The sequence below is a fragment of the Tympanuchus pallidicinctus genome, unplaced genomic scaffold (genome assembly GCF_026119805.1).
Source record: "Tympanuchus pallidicinctus isolate F22 unplaced genomic scaffold, pur_lepc_1.0 scaffold9, whole genome shotgun sequence".
NCBI classification, from domain to species: Eukaryota; Metazoa; Chordata; class Aves; order Galliformes; family Phasianidae; genus Tympanuchus; species Tympanuchus pallidicinctus.
This window is the reverse complement of record NW_026294813.1, coordinates 3590905-3616262: the sequence shown is the minus strand read 5'-3', so window position 1 is coordinate 3616262 and position 25358 is coordinate 3590905. Positions and strand designations below refer to the sequence as shown.

The following is a 25358-nucleotide window of genomic DNA, read 5'->3' as shown; positions in this document are numbered from 1 at the left end:
GAGTTTTTAAATCTCCTCTAAGTTTTCACCAATTTATATTGCTATTGAGATTAAAGCAGAGTAACATGCAGGCTGTTTAGACGAACCTGCAGTTAATAAATCATGATATAGGAACTGCCCTCTTGACCAGGCATTATCAAAGTGTACTGAATAATATATATTCACCTTCCTGTAGAGAGTTTTGTTTCATATTTACAGTACTTTAACTTACTACTGTCATACAACCTCTGCTAGAAGAGTCAGACAGTCTCTTAATTTTTTGAGACTTAGCAGTCACACTGGGGCCAAAAAACATAAATATTTCCAGCTGTGTTATGCAGTAAGTAAACTGAGGTAAATGCTGTCTAATAAATTTATTTGTAAGGTACATATGCCACCAAAGTCCTTAGCTGAAAATAGAGGAGAGCCACAAAAGGGATCCAAGGGGTGCAACGTCTCCCCTGCGAGGATGGGCTGAGAGAGCTGGGGCTGTTCAGCCTGGAGAAGAGAAGGTTCTGGGGAGATCTCTGAGCGGTCTTTCAGTATCTAAAGGGAGGCTATAAGGACAGCAGGGTCTGTGACAGGTGATAGAAAGGACAAGGAGAAATGGTTTCAAACTCAAGGAAAGGAGATTCAGGCTAAACATAATGAAGAAGTTTGTTACAATAAGGGTGGTGAGGCACAGGCACAGGTTGCCCAGGGAGGTGGTGAATGGCCTTGTCCCTGGAGACGGTCATAGGCTGGATGGGACTCTCAGCAAGCTGATGTAGCTGTAGGTGCTCCTGCTCATTGCTGGGGAGTTGGACTAGATGACCTTTGAAAGTCCCTTCCAACTCAAAAGATTCTATGATTCTACGGCATGACTGCAGAATTCAACATTCAGAAAGTTTGCAATTGCTAGAACGAAACCGGTCCGAGTGGCTTTATTTCATCTTATTGCCAAATTCTGATCATACACTTTGTTACTGCGTTCCACAGTCCCAAGGCTCCTGGCTAGCTAATACATGTTGGACGTTTCATCTCTTTTTTACTCTAAGTGCTCAGTGTCACACGTTGTACTTATTACACATAATTTTGTCATTAGGGCAGAATTCCTCTGTTCTCAGACCTTTCCTGGAAACCCATACACTGATGGGAATGTCTCCAGTACTGCCTTGAGTGAAGCAGTGGCAATTTTTCTCATTGTAACTGGGGAACAAGGAGTGATTAAAGAAAAGAGCGCTAATTTAGAATTTGAGATTGCAGCATATGCTATGCGGTGATGTGTTTGCGTTTGGAGCAATTTCTCAGTGACTTCAGTTGCAACTGAGCACTGAGAGTCTCTGAGTGGAGCAACCACAGAATTTAAAGTACTTTATTAGTAACTATTTTGAGAAGCTGGGTTTAAGTAACTCGTACAGGGTCACATGAAAAGTCTGAGTTGGAGGAAGTTATATAAGTGTAGTTTCCAGCGCAGCACTGTGTCTTTCTGCATTACTCACATAATGGCTTTAAAGGTCCTTGACCTCCATTCTGTCAGAACAGGGTGACAATAGCAAACTGCCTCCTGAGGAAATGGCAAAAATGAGAGATGACTGCTCATGTTCCATCTCTTCCAAGAAATATTCTGAAATGTCTTCTGCATCAGTAGCACACTGTGGAAGAATTTCTGGATAGAATCTTTCTCAGACTTTGCCAAGCAACAGATGAGTTCACTTAACTGGGATCTGGAGCTTCTCTTCTCGTCTTTGTTTTGCTTTATTTGCCTTCCTCCATCATTTCAGTTACAAAGCCTTAAGGAGCAATGACAAACACAGATCTTACACTTGTTTATACTTTTTAAAACATGAATTATAGTTTCATGGGAAGCAAGATACTGTCAACTATCTTAAGTGCCTCTGTAGTGTTTACAAAATTCTGCTCTCATTTCTTTACTTGTTGTATCTCTACCTTATTGACATTGCATGTTACCAATATTGACTATTTTTCTGATTAAATAAACAATCCTGGCTTAGCTGTCAGATATCAGAGGAAATCACTGACATAGTTTCTGACTATAGGAGCTGCTGGATGCAATGGCAATTGTCCTTTTTCTAAAATAATACTGATGTCTCCTAATATTTTGTGCTGAGAAAACTCAGAATTACCTCTCAGTACTTAAGTATGTTCCAACATATGTTGCTATACCCAGTTGCAATTTTTCTTGCTCTTAGATTTTCACTTATACCTCATAAAGCATATCATTGCATTTGAATGCATAAAAATAACAAATAAATGAGCTTTATTGATTCATGTATAGATTTTAATAATATATTCATTTCCTTATAAGGAACTCTGAGTTACTGCTCTAATCACTGCATCATTATAGCATGTCACTGTGGAAGTACACATTCCCAAAGTCTGATGCCTGTATGTGTTTACATATTAATCATAAATTTCTTAGAATTGTCTACAGATATAATTATCTTGTTTACTTCTGTAGTTACACATTTTAGAAAACATTTTAAGAAGTCCAAGGCTGCAGACTGCAGTCATGTTGTTACCCAGCTTTGCGATACTGAAGCAAGGTACTAATTTTTCTGACTGGGGAAATTAGCCTGTACAACAAATGAAAAGTAAGAGGGGACAGAAGTTTTGAAGTTAAAAATGAACAAGAGGTGTTTTCCAGAGTATAAAACGTGTTGTAAAATAATTAAAGGTATCTTGGATGTGCATGGTTTAAATGTAGCCATTTATACTGAGTTTGAACAAAGTAAATCACTGCTCATGTAGTTGTAAGGCAGTATTATTCTTATGGTCCAGAATCACATGAATTTGATATGTAGTTTGTAACTTGTTAAAACAAAAGTGTACGACCATGGAGAGGTAATTCCTGCTGTCAGGCTTAGTAGAACTTTTGTGAATGTCTATGGGAAGAAGGAGTCCAGAGTTCATTACATCCCCAGAATCTCACACAACCCTGTATGAAGCAGTCTCAAAGTCTTATCCTGTATCTTTTTCATGTGTTAATATATGAACAGTTTCTCAGGATAACATATAAAATTCTTTAACGCTTGTAATGTACATATTTTTTATTCTTACCACAAGTCTGCATAGAAGACTCAGAGAAAATTAAACAGTCCAGTCACAGTAACTGACTGGCACAGACATAGCTGAGGGTGGAAGGATACCAACACTCGGATACTAGAGTGGTGGCCTCCTGGTGAAGTTCTATTTCTGAAAGCTGGAGAGGAACTGCATACTACAAACAGAATATACTATGCTTTTAGGATATTCATCTCATTGCCACTATTGTTGAAAATTATTTCAAATTGCAGATAGCTTTGTATCATGTATCACACCAAAGTTCATAAGATACTTGATTTTCCAGTATGTATTTATGACACACTTATTTCCTCAAAATAGTACCTAGGAGTACTAGAAGATTACAACAAAGATCACAAAAAGAAACTCTCAACTCATTGAAGGGTTTTTTGTTGTATTTGGCTCTATTACTTTAAACTATAACTAGCTATGAGGAATCTATAATAGACAAATAGGTAGATTTGCATTATACGAATTTATATGAGACACAGGTGGAGATTAAGAGTAAACACACAATAGAGCATGAAGCAAACACAGAGGTCACCACAGGAGCAGTAATGAGCACAGCAGGGAGAGATGTAAAGCACAGTGATGAGTCGATGTATACACCTTTGCTGAGCTGATCATTTTCTGTCCTATTCTTTATCCTGATTCAGTTTGCAGCTTCAGAGTTACTTAATTCAGTGAATTTTATTTCACACTAAAGGCGATGGAAAAAGTAAAAATGTATGCTGAATGAGAGGCTAGGAGATAAAAAATACATCATTTAAATTAAAATTTCATCAACAGTAAAAAGAGCCTCTGTCTAATGGCGTAAACAGCCACCATATGTTGATACTTCTGAAAACACTGTATGCATGATCCAACTTCAACTAAAATTAAGGAAAGTCTCTCCACTGACAAAACTGAAAGTAAAATTTAGGGTTCATGTCTCTATTTCAAGAATGAATAATACAAAAGACATCCTCCCACGTGGTATAAGGGTGAGAAGATTAAAGAGCTTTTGTTTCCCTCCAGTCTGTACTATGTAGGAGAAATGTTAAGCCTGAGTCATATATATTATTCAAGCAAAGCTTTTATTATTAGCTGCCTCCCTAACTGTTTTGAAGTGATTCAGTAGTTGCTCTGAAATTCAAGGAAAACTTCATGAGTTGTTCACAGTACAACAGAAGTATTGTAAAGAGCACTTTGCATCTGAACAGAAGTCTGAGTCGCTCTGCTAAATCTGCAAGAGCTTGCCTTTTTGCTAACAAAACGAACTTTACAGTCTCAGTACATTTATTCTCAAGTTAGGAAAAAGAATCTTTGCTGTTATTTCATCTGGGACTGCTACGTTTGCATTGAAACACCTTTCTCATTCCTGAAGGATGCATCTATAGACAGGATTGTTCTTGACAGTATGTCATCAGAAGTCAGGGGACAGTTTCAACGCAGCAATTCCAAATAATGGCAGAATTAATTAAAACCTGTTGCATCAATTACATCTTGTGATATTGTTTCTCTTGGGGCAAACAGAGAAGTGGTAAGTGAATTATTCTTAGCAGCATATCGTGTTACATGCTTCTGGGAAAAGTGATGAATAGTGAGGCTTACACAACTGAACAACAAAAATTGTGCAATATGAACTACCTTAAAGTAACAGCATAAGCTGCAGTTAACGACTGAAAATAATTTGAAAGTTATGCTATTGTGGCTTAACCTGGCAGGCAGCTGAGCACCACACAGCCTTTCACTTGCTCCCACCCTGGGGAGGGTAAGAGAACTGGAAAAAGGCAAAGCTTGTAAAGACAATATAATACAGAAAAGGAAGGGAAAATAGTGATAAGGGTATGGAATACAACATCCCTTTTTTCACTTTGGGTCAGTGTCCTGGCTGGGGTAGTCTTCTGTCATTTGGTGGGTTGAAGTGGTTCACAGAGAGTGAAGAAGAAGTTAGCAGTGGATGCCAATGTAGGCAACAGAGGAAGGGTACAGGTTATAATGTGCTTATGTCAGGTTATGCCATCTCTTGGAATCACAGATTCCAAGACAGGAGGCAAGAAAAGTAGAAGCAGGGAATGGCTTCCTACTGATTTTAAAGGATAATGAAAGCATTAACTAAATATCTTCTGTGGTATAAATAATGTCTAATTTGACATTCAAACAAAGAGCTAAGAGTTATTTCTTTTAGCAACAGAGGCATGATTTACATGAATATCATCATTTAGAGAACTTGGCCGATGTTTTTTTTTTAAGAACCAAAAATGTCATGGGTTTTTTAAACAGGTTTACAAAGTATTCTGTTTGTGATGTGGAAGCGTAACATAGCTTGTAAATGTAACATGGTGTGTAATCTTAGTCTCAGGAGAGTGAGTTTAGTAACCACCGCTGTGTTCATATTCTTCCTTCTCTTTGTCAAATCCTAGAGGAAGTACTCAGATTTGTCCTGATGTGAAAATTTTTCAAATTGCAATCGTTGTGAGATGAAAAAAACATTTCTTAATCAAATCCACAGTAGCACTGATTTAAACTTTGTCTTTTCCTCTAGCTTTAGAACAGTTTGTTTTGGTGTTTTTTCTTTCTGTGGTTATTTACACTGTTTTGTGAAATAACTGAAAGTGGAAAATACTTAATTTCTTAATAATGCAACAAACTCCAAATTGAAACTTCACATTTAAATGATGCTTGCAAAAAAGAATTTATTCCATCATATGTTTCGTACCAGGTCTGTATTTGACACTATAGGTAGTGAATACCAACTGGGTGTCCACAACAAGTTTGAAAAGAGACTAACAAATCCCACCCATACTTAACTCTCTTGCATTCTCTTTTACAGTCCCAGCTTATCTCCCATTCTCTCCCAGACAAAAGTGCAGGCAGATGAAATCTCCACATAGTTCAAATACTGCCTTTTATATAGTGAACATGAATTAGGCAAGTGTAAGCATGAAAAATCAGAATACATTGCATATTGAACTGAGAATGGTGGAAGCTATGCATTGTTATTCAAATCATCACATTAAAAAAATGCATGTTTTCATCTTTTATTTTTCCTTAATACTGCAGCAATACTAGAAGACATGGACTGCAGTGTTCAATGATGTTAGATTTTTCAAAGTTACTTTCAGAATGTGCATTCTACGTCCCTATTTATTTTGTTCTGTTTTGTCCAGTTTTTCTTCCTTCATATCACATGTGAGTCACTGGAGTTCAACAGGAAATCTTCGTAATACTTAATAAGTCAAATCTGAAGCTCTGCATATGCCTCTGTAGGATTTCTCTTGATCTAGTTTGTTACATGTACCACATAGCAGCACTTTGATTAGCAGATTGGTGTGGCCAGCACTCTTTTCTGAGTAGTTCTTGTATTCACAAATTTTCCTCATTTCTGTCATGCAAGATTAATCCCAAAACATCAATGACATAATCTGAACTTACATTTATTAATAATAGGAGTACATGTTTGTTTGACTGTTTTAAAGGAAAAGAGCCTTGTGCCCCACCCAAGATCCTGGATACTAAAGTGGAGGAGAGCTCCGAAGTACCGATTTTAGGAGACACATTACCATCACCTACAGATATTCAACAGCATTTATGGCAGGTTTCCACAGACATTGAAAACACTGAGAGGTATGTGTAGTATTTCATCCTTAAATAAATTAACGTCTAGGGTTTATTTAGTCATTTACAGTTAGGCAGCCAATGTTGCCACTATAAGAGATGTTAGTAAATTAAATAGCTGTTAACACTTCTGTTGCATTTAACGTATCTGAGAGCAACTCCTAAAAGAAGAGCAGAGAGAAGTGACATCCTTAATTTGGCTAATTACCAGAGGATGTCTATCAAAACCAAAGGGTGGGAAATTATGCTGCTAGTAGGCCATGTTCTCTTAAAGGGAGAGCTTCTGTTTCATCTTATGCGCCTTCTGTTTTTGTACCTGAAATCTGCTGGCCTGCAATCCTGCATTCATGAGTTGAAAATGCAAAATGCAGTTCAACTTCAGTTGGCTCTGCCCATAGTTATGAATGTGGATTCCTTAGGAGGTGAGGGGAAAACTGTCCATTGGTACATCAGGTTGGATTTCTCCTACACTGTTAGCTGCAGTTGAAAGATGAAATTGAGACCGTTTAGTAGGAAATAATCCTAAATCCCCAACATCTCTTTCTGAGATGAAATTTTGTTATCAGTACTTTCTGTCTTCTGCAAATTTTCTGCTGTTTTCCTCCTAAGAAGAGTGAGACAGCCCCATTTCTAAAACTTTCACTTAATGCCCAGGGAGGTGTAGTGACATGAGGTGGCTACATGCCTTTTAAACAAAACACGTTCATGGCACAAGCTGAAGATGCCAAGAAGGTTAACACTAGTATTTATGCTAATTGTAAAATAGAATAGCTGAAAAAAAGGGCTCCCTTGTTTGGGTGCACATCATCTGATATATGTATGGTTTGGTTTAGTGCTGAATTATTTCTGCATATAAAGATATGCTGTGAGCTATTCTCCATTCAGAGTCTTCAACTGCTGTTCTATCGCATCTTTTTCAATGTTTTTTTCCACAGAGATATGAGAGAAATGAAAAACCTTTTAAGTAAACTCAGGGAGACTATGCCTTTACCACTGAAAAACCAAGGTAGGTTTTACATTTTCTTCCTGCAAGGAAAATTAAGGTAATTAAACGTTTTCACTTCTAGTAGATCTGAAAAATCTAGGGTGGCTTTTTATTTTTTTCTGTCGAAGTAACAGAAACAAAAATCTAGGTGAAATCCCTTCCCTACTGATTCAATGGAGACAGAATTTAATATGTGAACTTGGTCTTCTCAAGTTTCATTTGAGAATATTACTCTTCAAAGTGCAGTATTCTGAAAGCTTATAAATACAGATATATATATAACATATATAATATTATATTGTAGTAATATATCTATAGATAAAATAATAGACTTTTCCTTATGCGATAAAGGTAGCAGCACAACTAATCCCCCATGTCATGAAGCTTTCTTTTTCAAATGTAATGAAGGCATAAATTGCACAGAGCATGCTGAGGATCATGCTGAGTGATGGGGTTTGCTTTACCCCTGCAAGGCTTGTTGCTTCTGTATCATGACTTTGTGGTAATGAGACTCTGACCCTGTGCAGAAGAAATACTTGCCTAGAATTTAAAAGGCATCAACATGCAAGGTAGAGAGCTATGCAGATGGAGGGTCAGTGTTAGGGTCTCGTATTCTTGATGTGCCAAAATGTTCCAGTATCGGAGTTTAGAATGGAAATTCTCGCTGACTTGTGCCAACAGCCACTCAATATTATTTTTTCCATCTTTAAATGAAGTTAGAATATAGTGTTAATACCAAGCTTTTTCAAGTTGCAATGAAAGTCTCAAAATTATGTATCTTTCATTTTTATGTGGGACCCTAACATTATTCACCAAAACAGGAATATTTTGGCATAAATCTCACAGTAACTGAGGAGTCATTTTCTTGAGATGGCATCATTGAACTTAGGTTCTTGCCACAACTTCTATTGCACTCTCATGGATACCTGATAACTAGCATATTAAGACTCCTCTAGAAACTTCCATTTATTATTTGCTCTGTGCCTAGAACATAGTCTCCTGCTTGATCTCGTAGATAACAGTAGAACACTTAATAGACGTACTCCTTTATGAGAATGTGTGCATACATGCTTACATTAAAATGTGTCTGTTCTTTTTATAACAGATGATAGCAGCCTCCTAAACTTGACCCCTTACCCATTAGTAAGAAGACGTAAGCGAAGATTCTTTGGACTGTGTTGTCTTGTCTCAAGTTAAAAGATTAAATATAGAAACACCAAGAAAATCAAACATTGGTTAAACTACTGTCATTTCACCTCTGAAAAGAACATTACTACTCTTCATTATAAAGTATATTTTCTATGCTGGCCTATTCTTTTTCTCAGCTGCTCTATCCCCTTTTTCAAAATAACAGTTCTGAAGCTTAAAGTTACAGTGGCCAAGAACTAGCAAGAACTAGCTGCAGAATAGATCTAACATAACTAAGAGTGTTTATACAACGTCTAAAAGTATGTTTTGTGTGCTTACTTTGAACCACTCAGAGGAAAGACATATGGATTACGGTTAATAGATTATTGTAAAATTTTTCATTGTTTGAACTACAGCTGAAAGTTTGTGCATAGTACAACATAGTTCTTATTAGTATCATATTGAAATACTTGATCATATTCTAACGGTCTTTAAGCATAGAAAAATGTTTAACAGCAAAAGTATCGAAGTTCTAAAATATTTAAACACTATCAGAATTTGCACAAAATCTCCAGTTGCTTTTTGTGCTCTTGTTCATAGTTAGTCTTCCACTATATCTCAATTCAGAAGCTTCATAGAAAAATATCTTAATTTACACAAAACGTATATGAAAATATTTAGAACTTGCAAATACAGAGAAATCATTCAACCTATATGCTGTACAATACATAGAAATAAGGTATTTCCTTCTAAGCCTTTGGAGATTTTAGTGATACTTTTAAGTATCTCTAAAAGCTTTTGAAAAAATAATTATTTATTAAAGTGTAGCAGAATAAACAATGTAAAACACAACACTAACCCATTTTATTTCCAATAGAATTTAAAGTATGGTATCTGCATATCACAAAGTATTAACTCTTATAGGGCATGCCAGAATTATCTCAGACTGTAAGATAGTAAACGTTTTACATTGTTAATAAAGTTTTTTATTTAAATTAAATGACTTGTTTCTAGAGATATTTCCAGAACATATGGGGATTTTTTTGTAATTTTACTGTAAAAAAAAACCTAAAAAGTTTTGGTAATTTTTCCATTTCAAGATGTATGTTTACAAAGAGACAGAAAATAACAGTTAATACACAAGTGCTAAAATGACTGCTAGTAGAAGCAATATATATGAATATGCCAGAGTTGTACTGATATTTCAGGATGATAGGTGAGACATTGGAACTAAACTTGCACTAGACAGTAACTACAAGCCCTGTGACAATCTGTAACTACAGTGTAACTACAGTACAGAACATGAAGGTGGCTTTGAGCCTCTCTGCTACTCCACCATGAGCCAACACGTTAACAGGAACAAAAGTCCTTCTTGCTGTGTAAGGGTTTGTGGTCTGTAAGGAGGAAATGTTCTCTTGTCACAGAAAACGCCTCTGGAGTTAGATATGCTGTGTTTTTTGTTGGTAAGACACTTCTGGAAGCAGTTTGTTACAGAAGGCTATTCACTGAACTATATACGACACCTACTGAATGTGTTTTATCTGACTGATTTTTCTACCAAATTTTTCTCTTGAAATGCTATTTACCGAAAAAGGAAGAAAACACAGCTAGCAGTGTTAGAGAACTGCATGGCCCAAAACCTGAGATCTAATTTAATTCCAAGATGAGACAGCAGGATTTTTTCTTTATGAGTAAGTGATCCAGTCAGTCATACCATTTAGATTTAGGAAGTTGTGTAACTGAGTTTATAATATTTCTCTCAAAGAATACCTTTCTTTTCAAGCAGATATAGCAGACAGATGGTTTTTTCCAAGTTGTAATCATCTGCTCACCTTTCAGTCTTTCAGCTCTTCAGATTGCTCCAAAAGTAATGCCTCCTATTTATTTCCATGGAAACGATAACAGCTACAAAGAGTACAATAGTAATGTTTGGTAGAACAGAAATTCTCAGTTACTAGACACTTTTTCAACACAGTCACCACTGTTAGCTATGTATTTTTGTCTGTAATTATCAAAAGCCTGCATGTCATTCTAGTGAAAATATGTACAAGCAAAGGTGACTTACTATTTCACAGCTATGATAGCACTGTTGCCATGAAAATGCTGCCATGCAGCCCATATTTCATTGGCCTAACCAGATGGAAGTCAAGGCACTAAATCCAGACTATACAGAGGATGTGGTAGGACAGCCTAGCCAAGACTGGCAACATGCTCAAACTGATCTGCACACTCATATGGGGCCTGGAGTTATCATATCATAGAAGAAAGATTGTCTTCTTCTCTCACTTGGCTCTGGAAGTTCAAGCCTTCAGCTCGGTCAGCATCGTGATGCAGTGGTCAGTGTTGATGTTTTGTTCAGGTTCCAGGAAATCCAGAGGGATCACCCCTTTCCTATCTCAAAAGACAGTGCACATGACTTTGCCCAATGAAGGCTGCGTCTTGAACTTTTTTTTCTATGGGGAATGCATGTGTCACCACTCCATGGACTGCTGACTCATAGTGGTGACACCATATCTCATCACCAGCAATGACGCAATCCAGAAAACTATCACCTACAGCTTCATATTGGTTCAGTATGTTCTGGCAAACTTGCACATTATGTTATTTCTGTTCCTGTGTGAGCATTTATGGAACCCACCTGGCACAAACTTTGCAATATTCCAAAATTGCCATCATTTTTTCCAATGCCTTGAAGCCAATATTCAGCTCCATACACAGCTCCCTGTTTGCAGTCTGCTCCAAGATCCAAATGGATCTTCATTTTGTGGTGTGACAGGTGTACGTGGAATGTGGCTTGTCCTTCATGTTACTGCTACCACTGCTGAAATACCCACTGTCTCACTGTACCCACATTCAGTTTTGTCTCCATAAACATTCAGACTCTGCTTTGTCAGACAGCCCCTCAGCTGCCATCTGTCACATGGCCACAATATGTAATGGGATATTGGTGAGAAGGTTCAACCTCTGCTGCCATATCACCAGCATCCGCTTCTGATATCATGGGCCAACAGAATAAAATAGGAGGCATTACTTACAGAGCAGTCCTTGTATATTTTTGAAAAATTAACCCCAAATAATTTTGATGCAGTGAGGAGAAACGCATCTAAAAAGCCCTCATAGAAATTGTGTTTCTATAAGCAAAATGAATTCCATCAAAGGAACGCATGCTTACATACTCTAAGAGCGTATAGCTGAAAGCACAATAGCATTCTGTAAATAGCACAGAGAAAGGTAACTGCAGTGTATTTTATGATTTCATGTTACAATCTATTCTTCAGAGTATAATACATTTATCATCAGAATAGCTGTATGCAGTCACAAAAGTGCGTGCTTGTGAGCATGAATGTGTATCTAAGAAGCATGGAATAAAAATGCATAGAAAGATTATTTTCAAAATCTATTTTCCTCACAGCAATGTTCTCATTAACCAGATTCTGCTTTTCTGTAATAAATAAAGAATGTCCAAGAGATGGCTGCACTGTCTTGTTTTCATTAAAAGTCTTAACAACTGATAGACGTGCTCAATAGCTCCATTCCCAGAGAAACAACAGATTTTGCAGCTATGAAAATGAAAGAAAATTTTGATCTCTCGTGGCTATTAAAAATGCTACTTGGGTAGGTGTCTTGCTCCAATTTATAGGAAGGAGAGGAGGTTCTTTTAATATCTGTATACCCAGCGTAAGATTAAGAAAGAACGGTTCAAATGTTGGTCCGACCAGTTTATTATAAATCCTAATCAGGGAGATGGGGAAGGGAAGGAGGGCAAAAGAAAAAATGAGAAGCAAGAATCGCATAAAGTGGGGAGAGTCACCAACCAGCAGGATCCAGCAGTGGTCCTGTTGCACAACGTTTCAAAGGTCCAAGGCAGAAGCAGCAGGGGGGAGAGCAGCAGTGTGGCCGGCCTTGGGAAGCAAGCAGGTAGCAGGAAGAAGTCGCAGAGCCAGGCTGGGAGGAAGCAGCAGGACTCAGGTAGCAGGTCCAGGAGAGTCCATCAGCATGCAGGAATTCCATAGCATGGAATCTGATGGCAGACACCTTTGTTCTTCTTCAGCATGCTGGTAGAGCGCAGAGCGAGTCCAGGAGGGAGAGAGGCAGGTTGTGAGGCTTCTTATGTCAGAAACCTCTTTTTCTTCATGAGGAATCTGTTGCCAGAAAACTTAAACCTCATGGTTTTTTATTCCTCTTTTATCCTCCTTTTTCTCCTGCCTGCATCCTGGGTGCTTGAGCAAGAGTCATGTGCAGCACCTCCCGAATGGCCATCTTCCTTGAGATAAGTCCACACAAAAGACTGCTTCATGCCCATTAAGCTGCAGCTTATCTCTCTTCGCCCCTGGCTTTGTCCGTGTCCCACAGAGAAAGGATTTCTCAACCCTTGCCCAGGACTTGCTTGGACTTGTTCATCTGTGTCCCCAGCAAGCTTTGAGACTATGATGTAAAAGAATAATCTCTTACAGTAGGTGAACTGTAATTAAAATTAACCTATCAGTTTGGTTCATTGCATGTTAAAAATCAGATACCACTTTGTTAATAATTTCAGGAATGTCTACATAAGTGCCAAAAAGAACAAATTGTAGACAACAAGTTTATATACACCACAACATTACAACAAATAGAAAGGAAGAAAGCAAATAGCATTTATACAACTTTTACACAGGCATAGGCTGTAAATTCTTTATAATCTTGTTATACTGATACATACACAGAAATTCACAGAATCATAATCATAGAATTATAGATTGGCCTGGGTTGAAAAGGACCACAATGATCATCTAGATTCAACTCTCCTGCTGTGTGCAGGGTTGCCAACCAGCAGACCAGGATGCCCAGAGCCACATCCAGCCTGGCCTTGAATGCCTTCAGGGATGGGGCATCCACAGCCTCCTTGGGCAACCTGTTCCAGTGCTTCACCACCCTCTGTGTGAAAAACTTCCTCCTAATATCTAACCTAAATCACCCCTGTCTCAGTTTAATACCTCTCCCCCTTGTCCTATTGCTGTGTCAGGTCAGTGTGATTATTTTTTTAACAACTGTTTTCAAACAAAGATAGGTAGATCAAGAAGTAGTCATGCCTAGAATGGAGCTTACCCACATATTGTCACATGGAATTTAACACACCAGGTTACATGACAGTTCATATCTCTGTATTTTTATTAAATTTATTGTAATGAAGCATACATCAATGAGATAAATGTATACATGCTAATTAATCATGCAAAGCTCTTGGCATAAGTCACAATGCAATTAGTTGTGTAACTTCAGCACATCCTCTGATGGAACTGGGTTTACGTATGATGTTTTTAGAGATTCTAAGTCCTTTTTTTTCCCTGCTGTTTAAAGTGCACAGTGATATGCACATTCTTTTACTCTTTATTACTCTGAAAGCTTTACTTTTTTTTCTTCTAGCTGGACTAAAGACTACTAAAATTTCAGTCTTCATTCACTCTGAAACCTCCCCATAGTTCTCATCAATTTTGCAGTTTCTCTCCAGCCTTTGCTATTTGTTGTAGCATTTACTGATCTTGTTGTATAGATGCTTTATTTCTCAAACTTAAGGATCGTTGGTAGCCAAGTGTTAATGAAACATCTTCTAGTTATTTTTAATAGATAGTGGACATGAGCCAAGGCCTGTTGAGTATCCGAATGAAGAGGCATTAAGGGATAAATTCGCTTAGTCAAGAAAGCAGAGGATTATCTTTCACTAAAATTTGAAAGGAAAAATAAAATAAACTTTTTTAAGCCCCGAAATATCATGTAGGTGCAAGAGTGATAAATGTTAATCAAAATACCATAATGGAATGAGGCAATGAATTCTTCTCACGGTGCTTGGAGCCCAGCTGCGAGGCACTCAGATACTGCAGTCACAGTTGATATGGAACCTGGGCAGAGCTGAGTTCACGTGACAACACTGAGCATGATGCATGCAAGAACTGAAACCTGGGTGTCAGAACAGATCGCTAATGCTTGTGTGTGGTCTCAAGAAAGAAGTCTAATATTAAGTCTGCTAAACCCAATACTTCTGGCCTGCTCATATGTGGAAAAAAAACAAACCTGAATAATACCCCTCTTTCATTGCAAGTGGATGACAATAGGTGGCAAAAATAGAAAAACACAGTCTCTAGGAACTGATGCTAAAGTCCTCATTTCAGCTTTATCATACTTCAATCCCAGAATATGATTACAACAGCATTTTTTGTGACTGACGGAAGATCTTCCCGCTTGACGAGAGGAGAACCAGCAGGAGGGGCGAGGAGCGGGTGGCATGGGCGGAGGGGCTCTGGAAGCAACCGAGCTCCCTGTGCTGGCGATCCCTTCCGCTCGGAGCGCGCTCTCTGCCGTTCTCTTTCCTTCCCGACACGGGTCCCAAATAGGCGCCGTGGGGAGGACCTGCCGTGCTGCTGCGGCCACAGGACACGGGCCACTAAGAGGCACAGTAGCCGCTGGGGTTAAGGCGAGGAGCGGCCTCAGGACGCCGCTGTCGCCACTTTCTGAAGTAAAAACAAAGGCTGAAGTGATTCATTTATTTGTTTTTCCATTTGGCAGATAGTTTCTCTCTGTAAACTAGTATCAATACACCTCTAGGGGTATCTGCTTGGCCTGGGTTCAGACGTGTATGAATGTCTAAACTCATTTCAGCATCACGTGGCATTCCCTCCTTATTCCATAAAGGACAGTGAATTACTCACAGGTAGCTTATCATAAATGGTCAGATCTACAGAGATGCCTCAGGGACCTGAGAGCATCCCATGTGGCACCAGGCACTTATGCCTGGGCAATCAATTCATCTCCTTTATCATCAGCAGCTTTTCTCATGTCAGTGAAGTGAGGTTTCAATAGCCTTCGTAACATTGACTATGCTGTATAAAACTTAACTTGATTAGAGAAATGCAACTGAAAGGTGTTTGGTAGTTATTGGATTTAGGAGCCCTGACAGACTTGCATGTTGAGAGGCAAACTAGCTGAAGACAGCTATGCCTGTTAGCAAGCAGTCTGGAGGAGTGGAACTGCAAAATTTACAGCCTATTAGTATTCATTTTGCAGGTCATATGGTCTTTTTTCCAGCTTTTGTCTGCATGTTTGCAGCACTGGGTCTTTCTAGCCCTTTAGAAGTAAGCGCTCCTTTGCAGGCAGAGTCACAGAGCTGTTATTGGCTTAGCCAGAGAAGGCTGCTTTGTTGAAATTCTTCACAGCTTTTTGGGGCTTCTGTACTATTGTTTTACTGCTAATTGGGCTTTTCATGTTTTGATGTAAAAAATATGGTGTTGTTGATTTGCTGCTAGGCATGATATTAGTTGTCATGTCATCGTAAATTGGGTTTTATCCCACTTCAATAATAAATGCACAGAGATGCAGTGTGCTTTTTAAAATGTATACTATTCCTGTATCAGTGTAGAGGTGAGATTCCTCATTATCTACTTTAAAAATTGTCCACCTTCAAGGACAAGATGCAAGAGAAGCTAGAAAGGCATCTGCTTCTGCTGTATGTCTTTTTTCCAGGTTCAAATCATTAATCTCTCTTTCAGACAGAAGATACAGTAACAGCAGAAACAGCAGTTGCTGGTAGAACAGATCTGGCAGATGTTCTAGAAAGAGAGCAGTATTTAAGATTCAGAACACTTCAGAGATATGGAAAGGTTTGGCAAAGCAAAATAGTAGAATTTGAATGTAACAGAAGGGATTTCCTTAAGGAAGTCAAAGTCATATCTAAAAAGAATTATATCTTCCAAAGGATTAAGATTCTAATATTTCTCCCATGAAAGAAATGTGTGAATTTTTATTGGTACAAGTCAACATAATTTTGTTGTTGTTATTAAGTTTCAATCTTTCAACCCTCTTGCAGGACCTTTCACTCCTAGTTGCTGGCACAAGCAACATAATCTCTTAGAAATAAACTTTATCCTCCCTTCATTTGTTCTGAAATTGGGCCAAATACCACAGTATCTTCTTTAAGTCCAGTATCTCACTAGAGAATAAGAGCAAGAATCTGAAAAGGAAATGTAAGCGGCTTGCAGCAATTGTTGGGTAAGTTAGATTTTCGACTGCAAACCATCATGCTAACCACAGAACTAAAATTATTGAGTCAAGTGCCAGATTAGGGAGGTTTATAATATCCAGATCTGAGGTCTACTGTGTGGTGTGAATCACAGGCCAGCACCTGTGCTTTTCCTACTTTGTTTTTAATACTTTCTGCTATATAGCATCTAAAGCCTATTTTACATGTGTCATCCTTAGTATCAAAGGCTTCCTCTATCATACAGTATTTTCTCATTCTCCTATGGCAGAGGCAGATTCCGTATTCAAAATTTCTTAATTCTGGTTGCTGCAGGTGAGAGCTGCTCTCAACCCATTTGTGTCTCCTGAAGAACTGTTGCAAGCTCGCTTAAAGATCTTCCAGAATTACCCAAAGATTGGCACATATGTGGTAAGAGGGAATACAGCTTCTGTGTTAGGAAATTAATGATCAGGAAAGTGAAATTTAAAACAGCAAAGTTGAAATGTTTACTTAGAAACAGGCACTTCCCTTGGCTCACTGCAACAAAACATCATTTCCTTCATACTTGTCTATGCGAGAAGGGAAGGATCTTTCCTCAGTAAAAGTGTCAGTATACCCTAGATCTGAATATCCTTCAACCTGGTTTTCAGAGCCTGTAATGCATATGTAGCTCATCTCAACACGGGCATAGCTGCAATTGCCTTTGCAACTCACAGGTGAGAGAAGCAAGCTAATTTTATAGAGCATTTTGGTTTAAAAAGAAAAAAAAAAAAGAAAGAAAAAAATCTTAAGGTCTTAGCCTTTTCTTAAATTGAGTTAAAACAATATTCCATGGGGAATATTTTGAAGTGAGAGGGTGAACCACATAGACCAGAGCATTCATGGCTGTTGGTGTATAAGATAATTTCTATGGAAGTCAGAAAGTTTCTCTTGAATTAATTTTTTAAAAAAGGATATTTCCTACTGATACTGTTCTGGCTAAACTACTTGGGCTTAGAAACATCTAAACTTCTGTACATTTTGGAGCTAGAAATGTCTTTGATGTGACATAAAGCACTGAGTCTTTGCTTTACTTGTACTACCATATAACCAGAACAAATCCCACAGATTTTCACTTTTCCAGCTAGCCAAGATCTGACCACGTATCTTCTTTCACTGAAAAAGCAATTAAGGGAGTTCTTGCTTCAAAACAACCATTTAATAAAAACAACATATCAACTATTTATAGGTGTACTAGCAAGAGCTAGCCTTGTCCTCCCTCTGATTGGCTGAGGTGCTGTGCAGTGCTTGCATCACATTATTGCAGCACATTAGTAGAACAAAAAAACAACATATGATACTGAAACTGACAGCAATGTGCATGAAATACATGTATTTCAGAAGAAAAAAAATAACAACCCCAGCAGACGGGAGGAACATAAAGAAGAGTGTTTTCTCAAAATCTGCACAAAGGCAAACGCGCTCGATTGACTTTTCTACTTATATTCAAAAGCATGAATGGCTGTGTTATAAGCAAGTAAATGACATGCTTAAGACCGAAAAGCAGAGGCAGGTTCACTTGCACCTGAATTATAATCAGAAGGGCCTCTGGCTTCTTGCCCTCAGTATCCAAAGAAATTAAGCATTTCTTCTCTGCGGCATTTGTCACACCTCTTGTTCCAGAAGAACCGTGATCTCTGAGGTTGATCTTATGGCATTTTTTGCAGCTGCTCTGTATTTGTAAGCTGCAGTGTCTATGATGCTAAATTAGAAGGCAGTCTATGCTCTCTATCCAGGAATATTTGTGGAAAATGATTTCGCATAACTTACTTCCCGTACCCATAGTTTTATGGAAGTACATGTGGGCCATCAGGCAGATGCCATCAATTCATTTTCACTTCTGATTTGCCAAAGGCTTGTTTTCTTTTAAGTGATGTGATACAACCAGAATGCGTGTTGCTTGTTGTAGATGCAGATAGCTCATCTCACTGCACTCTTCCACTACTGTTGCTGCTCATTAAAATGACGCTCTGCCTGGTAGTTAAGCATGTCCTTTGTCGACATGCTTTCCCTTTCCCAAAAGGTACATCAGATGCTTTTGATAATTTAGCTTTTTTTCTTTGTTTTAACAGATAATGCATTCACGTGCATTTTTAAATGTTGTTGACATTCCTACCAGTACAGTACTTCTCTGCAGCATGCCACATGCTCTGCTGTGTGACTAAAGGCTTGAAGTTAAATTCGGATTTAGAGCAGAAGCTCTGTTTGGTTCTAGCAGCCTTAAATTTTACTAATTTCAAAGGAACTGCGAATGCTGTGCATCAGCAGCAATTCAGAAAAGCTTGAAAGTGTTTTCCAATTCTAATAAATGTTTTGGCTGTAGAGTAAAATCGTCTGTCAAACATTTTGAAAACAAAAAAATAAAATGTTTCTTTGGAGTTGAAAACAGAAAGAATTTTCATTCTTCACCTTTTTCTCTACCTTCCCTCCCTTTGAGGAGAAACCTTTCAAATATGTGTTCTTGTACCTTAAAATGCTTGCTCAGTGGCGCATTCACCTTTCCTACAAGCGGTAGGAAATATAACGGTTGGCATGAGAGCTCCCTCTGGAGGTTTTACTTTAATATCAGCTTAGGAAAACAAACATTCCACTTCTTCACAGTGACTTCACAAGCACATTCAGCTGAATAGCTTTACCGAAGTATGAAAGACAGGGTTTGATTGGAAGAAAAACATCAATTTTGCCAGTGGTCAAAATGTAAAAGAAATATAACAATATCATGTATCTATTTCCGTTATATTTACAAAACGATGCTTGTAATTTGAATAGTAACCTAACGAGCCACGTAAATGAAGGTACTGGTTTGTAAACAAACGAATTAGCATTTCCTTTTTTTCCTTTTAATGCTTGTTGGTACCAGAGCTGTCAGATTGCAGAGGTGTGGCTATCATAATAACTTGAATTTCTCAGAGTTCTGTGCTACGGCATCCTGGTGGTATTGCATTCATGTGATAACTGAGAAATTCCCGGAGTTTTCTGAGACAATCAGCAGGTTTTTGTACATCTAGTCAGTAATCCAACAGACCTCAGAAAGGGAAGTATGGCTGTTTAGAGTGATAAGGTAGCCATATTGCTTTCCTTCATACAGAGCCTTTATTATTAGGAAGAATTCCACCCCTCCCCTCCGCCCCAAAAAGGAGCAACTAGCTTTCTGTGAAAGAACCGGTGCTCTAGTTCCATCTAAAAATTAAAGACAACAGTTTTCTAGAGAAGACTGGGTTGGAGTGAAGCCTGCTTAGTTATTAAACTATAGGCCTTATAGCCTATAAGCCTATAAGCTTATACGTGCCTTACCCTACATGCAAAATACTTTCTTGGGCAGATTTCCAAGACAGGTGTGTTGGAACTTCACCGACAAGTCAACAGACTGTCTCTGGGCAGAAGCTTTCCATATGGTTTCCTTTGGTTCCTCCCCACAGGAGCCATTCCCTCTGTTGATCCTGGCAGGGAGCATTGCTACCCTCTCAGGGAAAGTAGTTCCAGAAAGCCACAGCCTGTGCAAATGCAGTGTAAAGGCTATCAGTACCTGTTTGTCTTACCTGAGAATACGGGGAGAAGCCAACACTTTCCGTTGTGTGCACAGGAAGTGAGCATAATTCCTGTTCTTGTGACAGCTGTGCTTGGTGCCAGTGGTGAGGCTTCTGGCTCGTGGACAGGTGCTCAGTGCTGCGCAAGTTCTTGCACAGATATTGTGCTATTATGAGATTTCTTTTGAACATTTAAGTGGTCTTCATCAAGAAACCAGCCTGACCGACTGACACTGAAGAGGGAGTAATAGTGAGTTTTGGGGTAATAGTACAGTTTTGTATGGAAATGCCAACGTATGTAAATTCCAGTTGGCATCTGTATTCATCTATACCCAGTATTCTAAAAATTATGTCCCCTGTTCAACATTTCTCACAACTTGAACATAGAGGAGTAGAAGATTACTGAGGTGAAATTGATGATAGTTTAGAAGGCCATTTTAAGCTCACAACACAAAACATATATCAGGGATTATAAAAGAAATCTTTATGTGAGTTGGCGTCTGAGCATGTGGCTTTCAGAGTTGAAAATGAGGCTTACATCCATGCAAAGGAGAAAATAGTTGGGTTGGGAATGAATGGAACGCTTATGATCAGCACTGCAGCTGAACGCTTATTAACCAGTTTGAGACTGTTAGTGAGGGCAGTGGCCTAGAAATATTTTAGAATATTTTTCTCGGGTTTCACTCCTGTTCCTCTGATTTGCAAGTGGGAGAAGGATTTTGCCAGCAGTTTGATTACAGGCGCTCCATGCTCTTGAAAAAAAAAAAAAAAAGAAGGGATCTGAAAATGAGGGGTGCTTCAAGTTTGTATGCTTATGCTATTCAGAAATTTGAGTTTACAGAAGAATATTTCAAATGTACAACAACAAAATGACAATCAAAATGCCTATTAACATGTCTCCCAATTACTGTTACAGCTCATCTGTAAACAGGAAGCCACTGATAAAGTCAAACTGATTTACAAGCCAATCTTCTTGTATATAATTGCTAGTTTCTTAGTGTGCACAACTGAAAATTCTGCCAGTAAGGCTGAAGACGTTTTAAAGAAAAGCGGCAACCATTTGTGATTCAGAGGAATTCATAGCAGTATAAGAGACATGCTGTATTCTTATCCATATGCTCAAGCCCTCAATCTCATGCCCAGTGATAAGGGTAAATCCAAACGTTCTTTGAACACCTCCAGGGTCGGTGACTCCACCACCTCCCTCGGCAGCCCATTCCAGTGCCTGACCACTCTTTCAGAGAAGCAGTATTTCCTTACATCCAGCCTGAGTCTCCCCTGGCGCAGCTTGAAGCCATTCCCTCTGGTCCTATCACCAGTTACACGAGAGAAGATGCCACCCCCAGCTCACTACAGCCTCCCTTCAGGAAGTTATAGAGAGCAGTAAGGTCTCCCCTGAGCCTCCTCTTCTCCAGGCTGAACAACCCCAGCTCCTTCAGCCTCTCCTCATAAGCTCTGAGCTCCAGACCCCTCACAGCTTTGTCGCCCTTCTTTGAACCCGCTCCAGGGCCCCACTGTCTTTTTTGCAGTGAGGGGCCAAAGTCTTGTAATTTTCCATACTTCTGGTAGTGATAATCTTGTGATTAAAGAATACTTGTTTTCAGAAGAAATAGGTGGGTTTTGGTTCCATCAGATAAGAGAGAAGAGTGTGTTTGTTGACCTGTGTCTACTTACGAAAGTGCTTTTGTCACTGAACGGAAAAAGGTCCTTGTTGACACTTGTGGTGGCTTTATTTTGCATAGGTTCCACTTCACACAGAGAACATTATGAGGAAATGCCCTGCAGGTGGAACACGCAAATCAATGCCTCGCTTGTCCATTACTAGTTGTTTAAGTGCTCATGTCTAGCGTTGAAAATCCTTCTCAGAAAGATAAGTTTAGGCATTCAGGAAATTCAGACACTTGAACACGCTTCTCTTTGTATTTTGCCTCTCAAGGGGTTCAGTTATTAGGGGAAATGAGCAGTATTTTGAGCAGCTAAATTTTGGATCTGGATGTTGATTATGGCAAGTACGTGGAACTCCACATGCTTTGTAACCCCATTACCGGTAAGGGCAGCTCAAAGGAAATTACTGTATTCCAATAATTCCATGTGATGGGGAGAAAAAATTGCATACGAACCTAAGGCAGCGAATCCATGGTGCTGAACTGGAAAACAGTGTTCAGTGCACATTTAAGCAAACTGCAGAACAAATCAAAATAATAAAAACCTCCACAAGAAGGCCATTTATTATCTAATATGCATTGTATTCTTCCTAGTTGTCGGAGAAATGAAAACAAGAACATATATCCTAAAGTTTAAAAAGTTAACACATTATTCTGGAGGAAGAAGACACTGTGTGTTCTGCTTTTGCAGTGTTTTGCTAGATGTTTGGGCTATAACTGGTTAGGTGAATTCTAAGAAGTTGCATGTACTCCTCAGACTGCATCTGACATCAAACATCAAAATCCTACTCTAACGTGAGATTCATCCAGATATGTGGCAACTCTTTCCAGGAAATGCCTATTGGGAGGCATCAACGCAAAAGAAAGCACTAGCTACTGGACTTGAATATGCTAGTGTTGTTCAGAAATGACTGCGTTCTTCAGAAGAGTCACCCCTGATTTACATTCAAACCAATTGAACTTAAATCTGAGCTATATGTGTTTTATCTTCTTTGGTCAATAAGAGCAGTATAGTTACAGTAGAAACTGCTCTTGCCATCTGCCCCTTGGAAAAGAATGGCTGTTAAGTGTATGGTTGTTGAATATGCAGAGAGCTGCCCATTTCTCATCAGCTAAGTGATTACAGATGAAATGAGTGCCATTCATTTAATATGTATGTTGCTTAAAAATGAAAGAAACGGCAAACACAACTGCAGAGGCTGTTGAAATGTAACCTTGTTAAACCAGTAAAAGTACTATGCTTTACTGCAAGATAAAAAGTAGTATGAAATATTGTAATATACCTAGCAGACCTTCTAAATGGGTAAGGAGTCTCCAATTAGAAAAGCAGTTTTGAAGAATTACGTAGTTTATCTCAGGGGTACATTTATCTTTGCGTACATTTATGCGTGTTGTATTGCTGCTGCTTCTAAGCATCATTTTCAGTTTCAGAATTAGCATTCTGAACTACTGTTTATGCAGTCTCTAAAAACACTCACATTCATATCCTTTGAAAATAATGTGAGATTGGAACAAGAATGCATTGCTAGCAAATACGTATATTTTTCATAGGCAGTGAAGGACTTGACTCTGAATGAACAAAAAATAGTGTCAGGTAGTGAATTTTTCAGGAAAAATATTCGGGGACTTAAGATCACCAAGTACTTTCAGAGCTGGAGTCACTAACAATAGGAGGAAATATTAGAGCAGTCATCTGAAAATATATCTTCAAAGTATTGGTGGGGAGGGATTGCTTTCCTGTTCTGCTTCAATAGTTTCATTCTGTATCAACACAAAGAGGCCAAAAGCACGACCGCACATATGGCTCAATTTTTCAGCAAATACAGATATCAGATTAGATGCAGAACATTGGATGTGACTGAAAGGAATTGCTCGTATTACAGTCTATCCAAAGAAAGCAAAGCCCCTTGGCTGGGCAGGTTTATTATCAAGTAAACGGTCCCGAAGCAACACAATGCACAGTAACTGCAAGGTGTGCTCATTGTTTCCTACATTTCCGATGAGTTCTGCTTGTAACAGACCAGGAAGTGGGACCCATCTTTGTCCCTTTCCACTAAGCCCATGGGATTCCTTTTTGATTCTCAGTCTTTTCCAGCCTCTTTGCTTTTTTTCTTTCCGGTTTGGCTGCATCTTTTGCTCGAGTAAGCATTCCTCAGCGAGCTGACCACTACTGTGATTCTTAACAATTTTCGTTAGCGTGTACAAACATCAGTAGTCTTCTTGGATAGGCTGAGGAAGTGCAGAAATTCTTTCTGGCCAGTTCTTGAAACCTTCACAATCGCATTTGATTTCTGATGTCACTGGAATGGACAGTAATTCTTGAGGAATACCACGTGGTTTCTCTTTCATTATAGGAAGGTTAGGGCAAGTCCTTGAATAAAATATTCCTTAAACCATTCTCTCTTCTTCTGCCTGCTGAGCCAAAGGCATAGAGTTAATTTAAGACCCATTCAGATATTCTATGTGCAGGACTTTATAGAGCTAAAGAATTCATGGAATCACAGAGTGGCTTGTGTTCAAAGGGACCCTAAAATCATTTAGTTCCCACCCTCACACCATGGGCAGGTGCACCTCCCATGGTGTCTTATTGCCAGAAAGTTTTAAACACAGTTCAGCAGAAACTGCTTTTCTCCTCATATATTTGGTAGTTTATGAAGGAGATTATGGTATGCTTACTTACAGCAGTAGAGAGGTGGATTTGATGCCCCTTAGGTTCTTCCAGTCTTGCACCTAACAAAAATTTTCTCCTTTTTTATTGCAGCCCAGAAGACGGTGAAATTCATCCTGAAATCTGTAGGCTGTATATCCAGTTGCAGTGTTGCTTAGAAATGTACACAACAGAAATGCTCAAGTCCATATGTCTGCTAGGATCCCTGCAGTTCCATCGGAAAGGTATTAAACTGCACAATTACACAGGCACTGATTTAAACACATGAACAGTTTGTCAGGAAAAGTTTGGGTATTTGTGAAAGACAAAGCACCAGAGTGTAAAGGAAGCTATACCACTGAAGCCTGTTAGATTTTTCCATTTCATTATCATCATGCAGTGAATCTTGTCACGCTTAGTAATTACAAGGGAAAGAATCAAGAAGTTTGGCCTGCAACATGCGCTGCCCAATCATTTAATGTAACTCTTAATCAAGCAAAAGATTTCTTTTCTGTTGTTTTTTCCAATGTAAGTTTATCGTGTTCCATTATTTTGATTTTAGCACAGAAATAGTTTCATTCCCAAGGGTAAATTTTGGGAAAACTGCTAGTATATTCCTAAGCAAAATACATTTTAACAGACCTCTGAGAGTGCCTTACGAGCATCGTTAAGGCTTGGCAGATCCAAGAGAGTACAGAGTTAAAGCTTGTCTTCTGGGTCAGATGCAGTGAAGATT

The 25358-nt window shown here is 38.7% G+C and overlaps 1 protein-coding gene across 1 annotated transcript in view; it reads left to right on the top strand.

Moving 5' to 3' along the window:
* The window catches only part of RGS7BP (regulator of G protein signaling 7 binding protein), a 38100-nt gene extending 25875 nt beyond the window's left edge, over positions 1-12225 (top strand). The window contains exons 4-6 of the mRNA XM_052670476.1: positions 6504-6651; positions 7578-7648; positions 8733-12225. Coding sequence (XP_052526436.1) covers positions 6504-6651; positions 7578-7648; positions 8733-8824 — 311 coding nt within the window. The 3' untranslated portion in view covers positions 8825-12225. The remainder of the gene's footprint in view (positions 1-6503; positions 6652-7577; positions 7649-8732) is intronic.
* The last annotated feature ends 13133 nt before the right edge of the window (positions 12226-25358 follow it).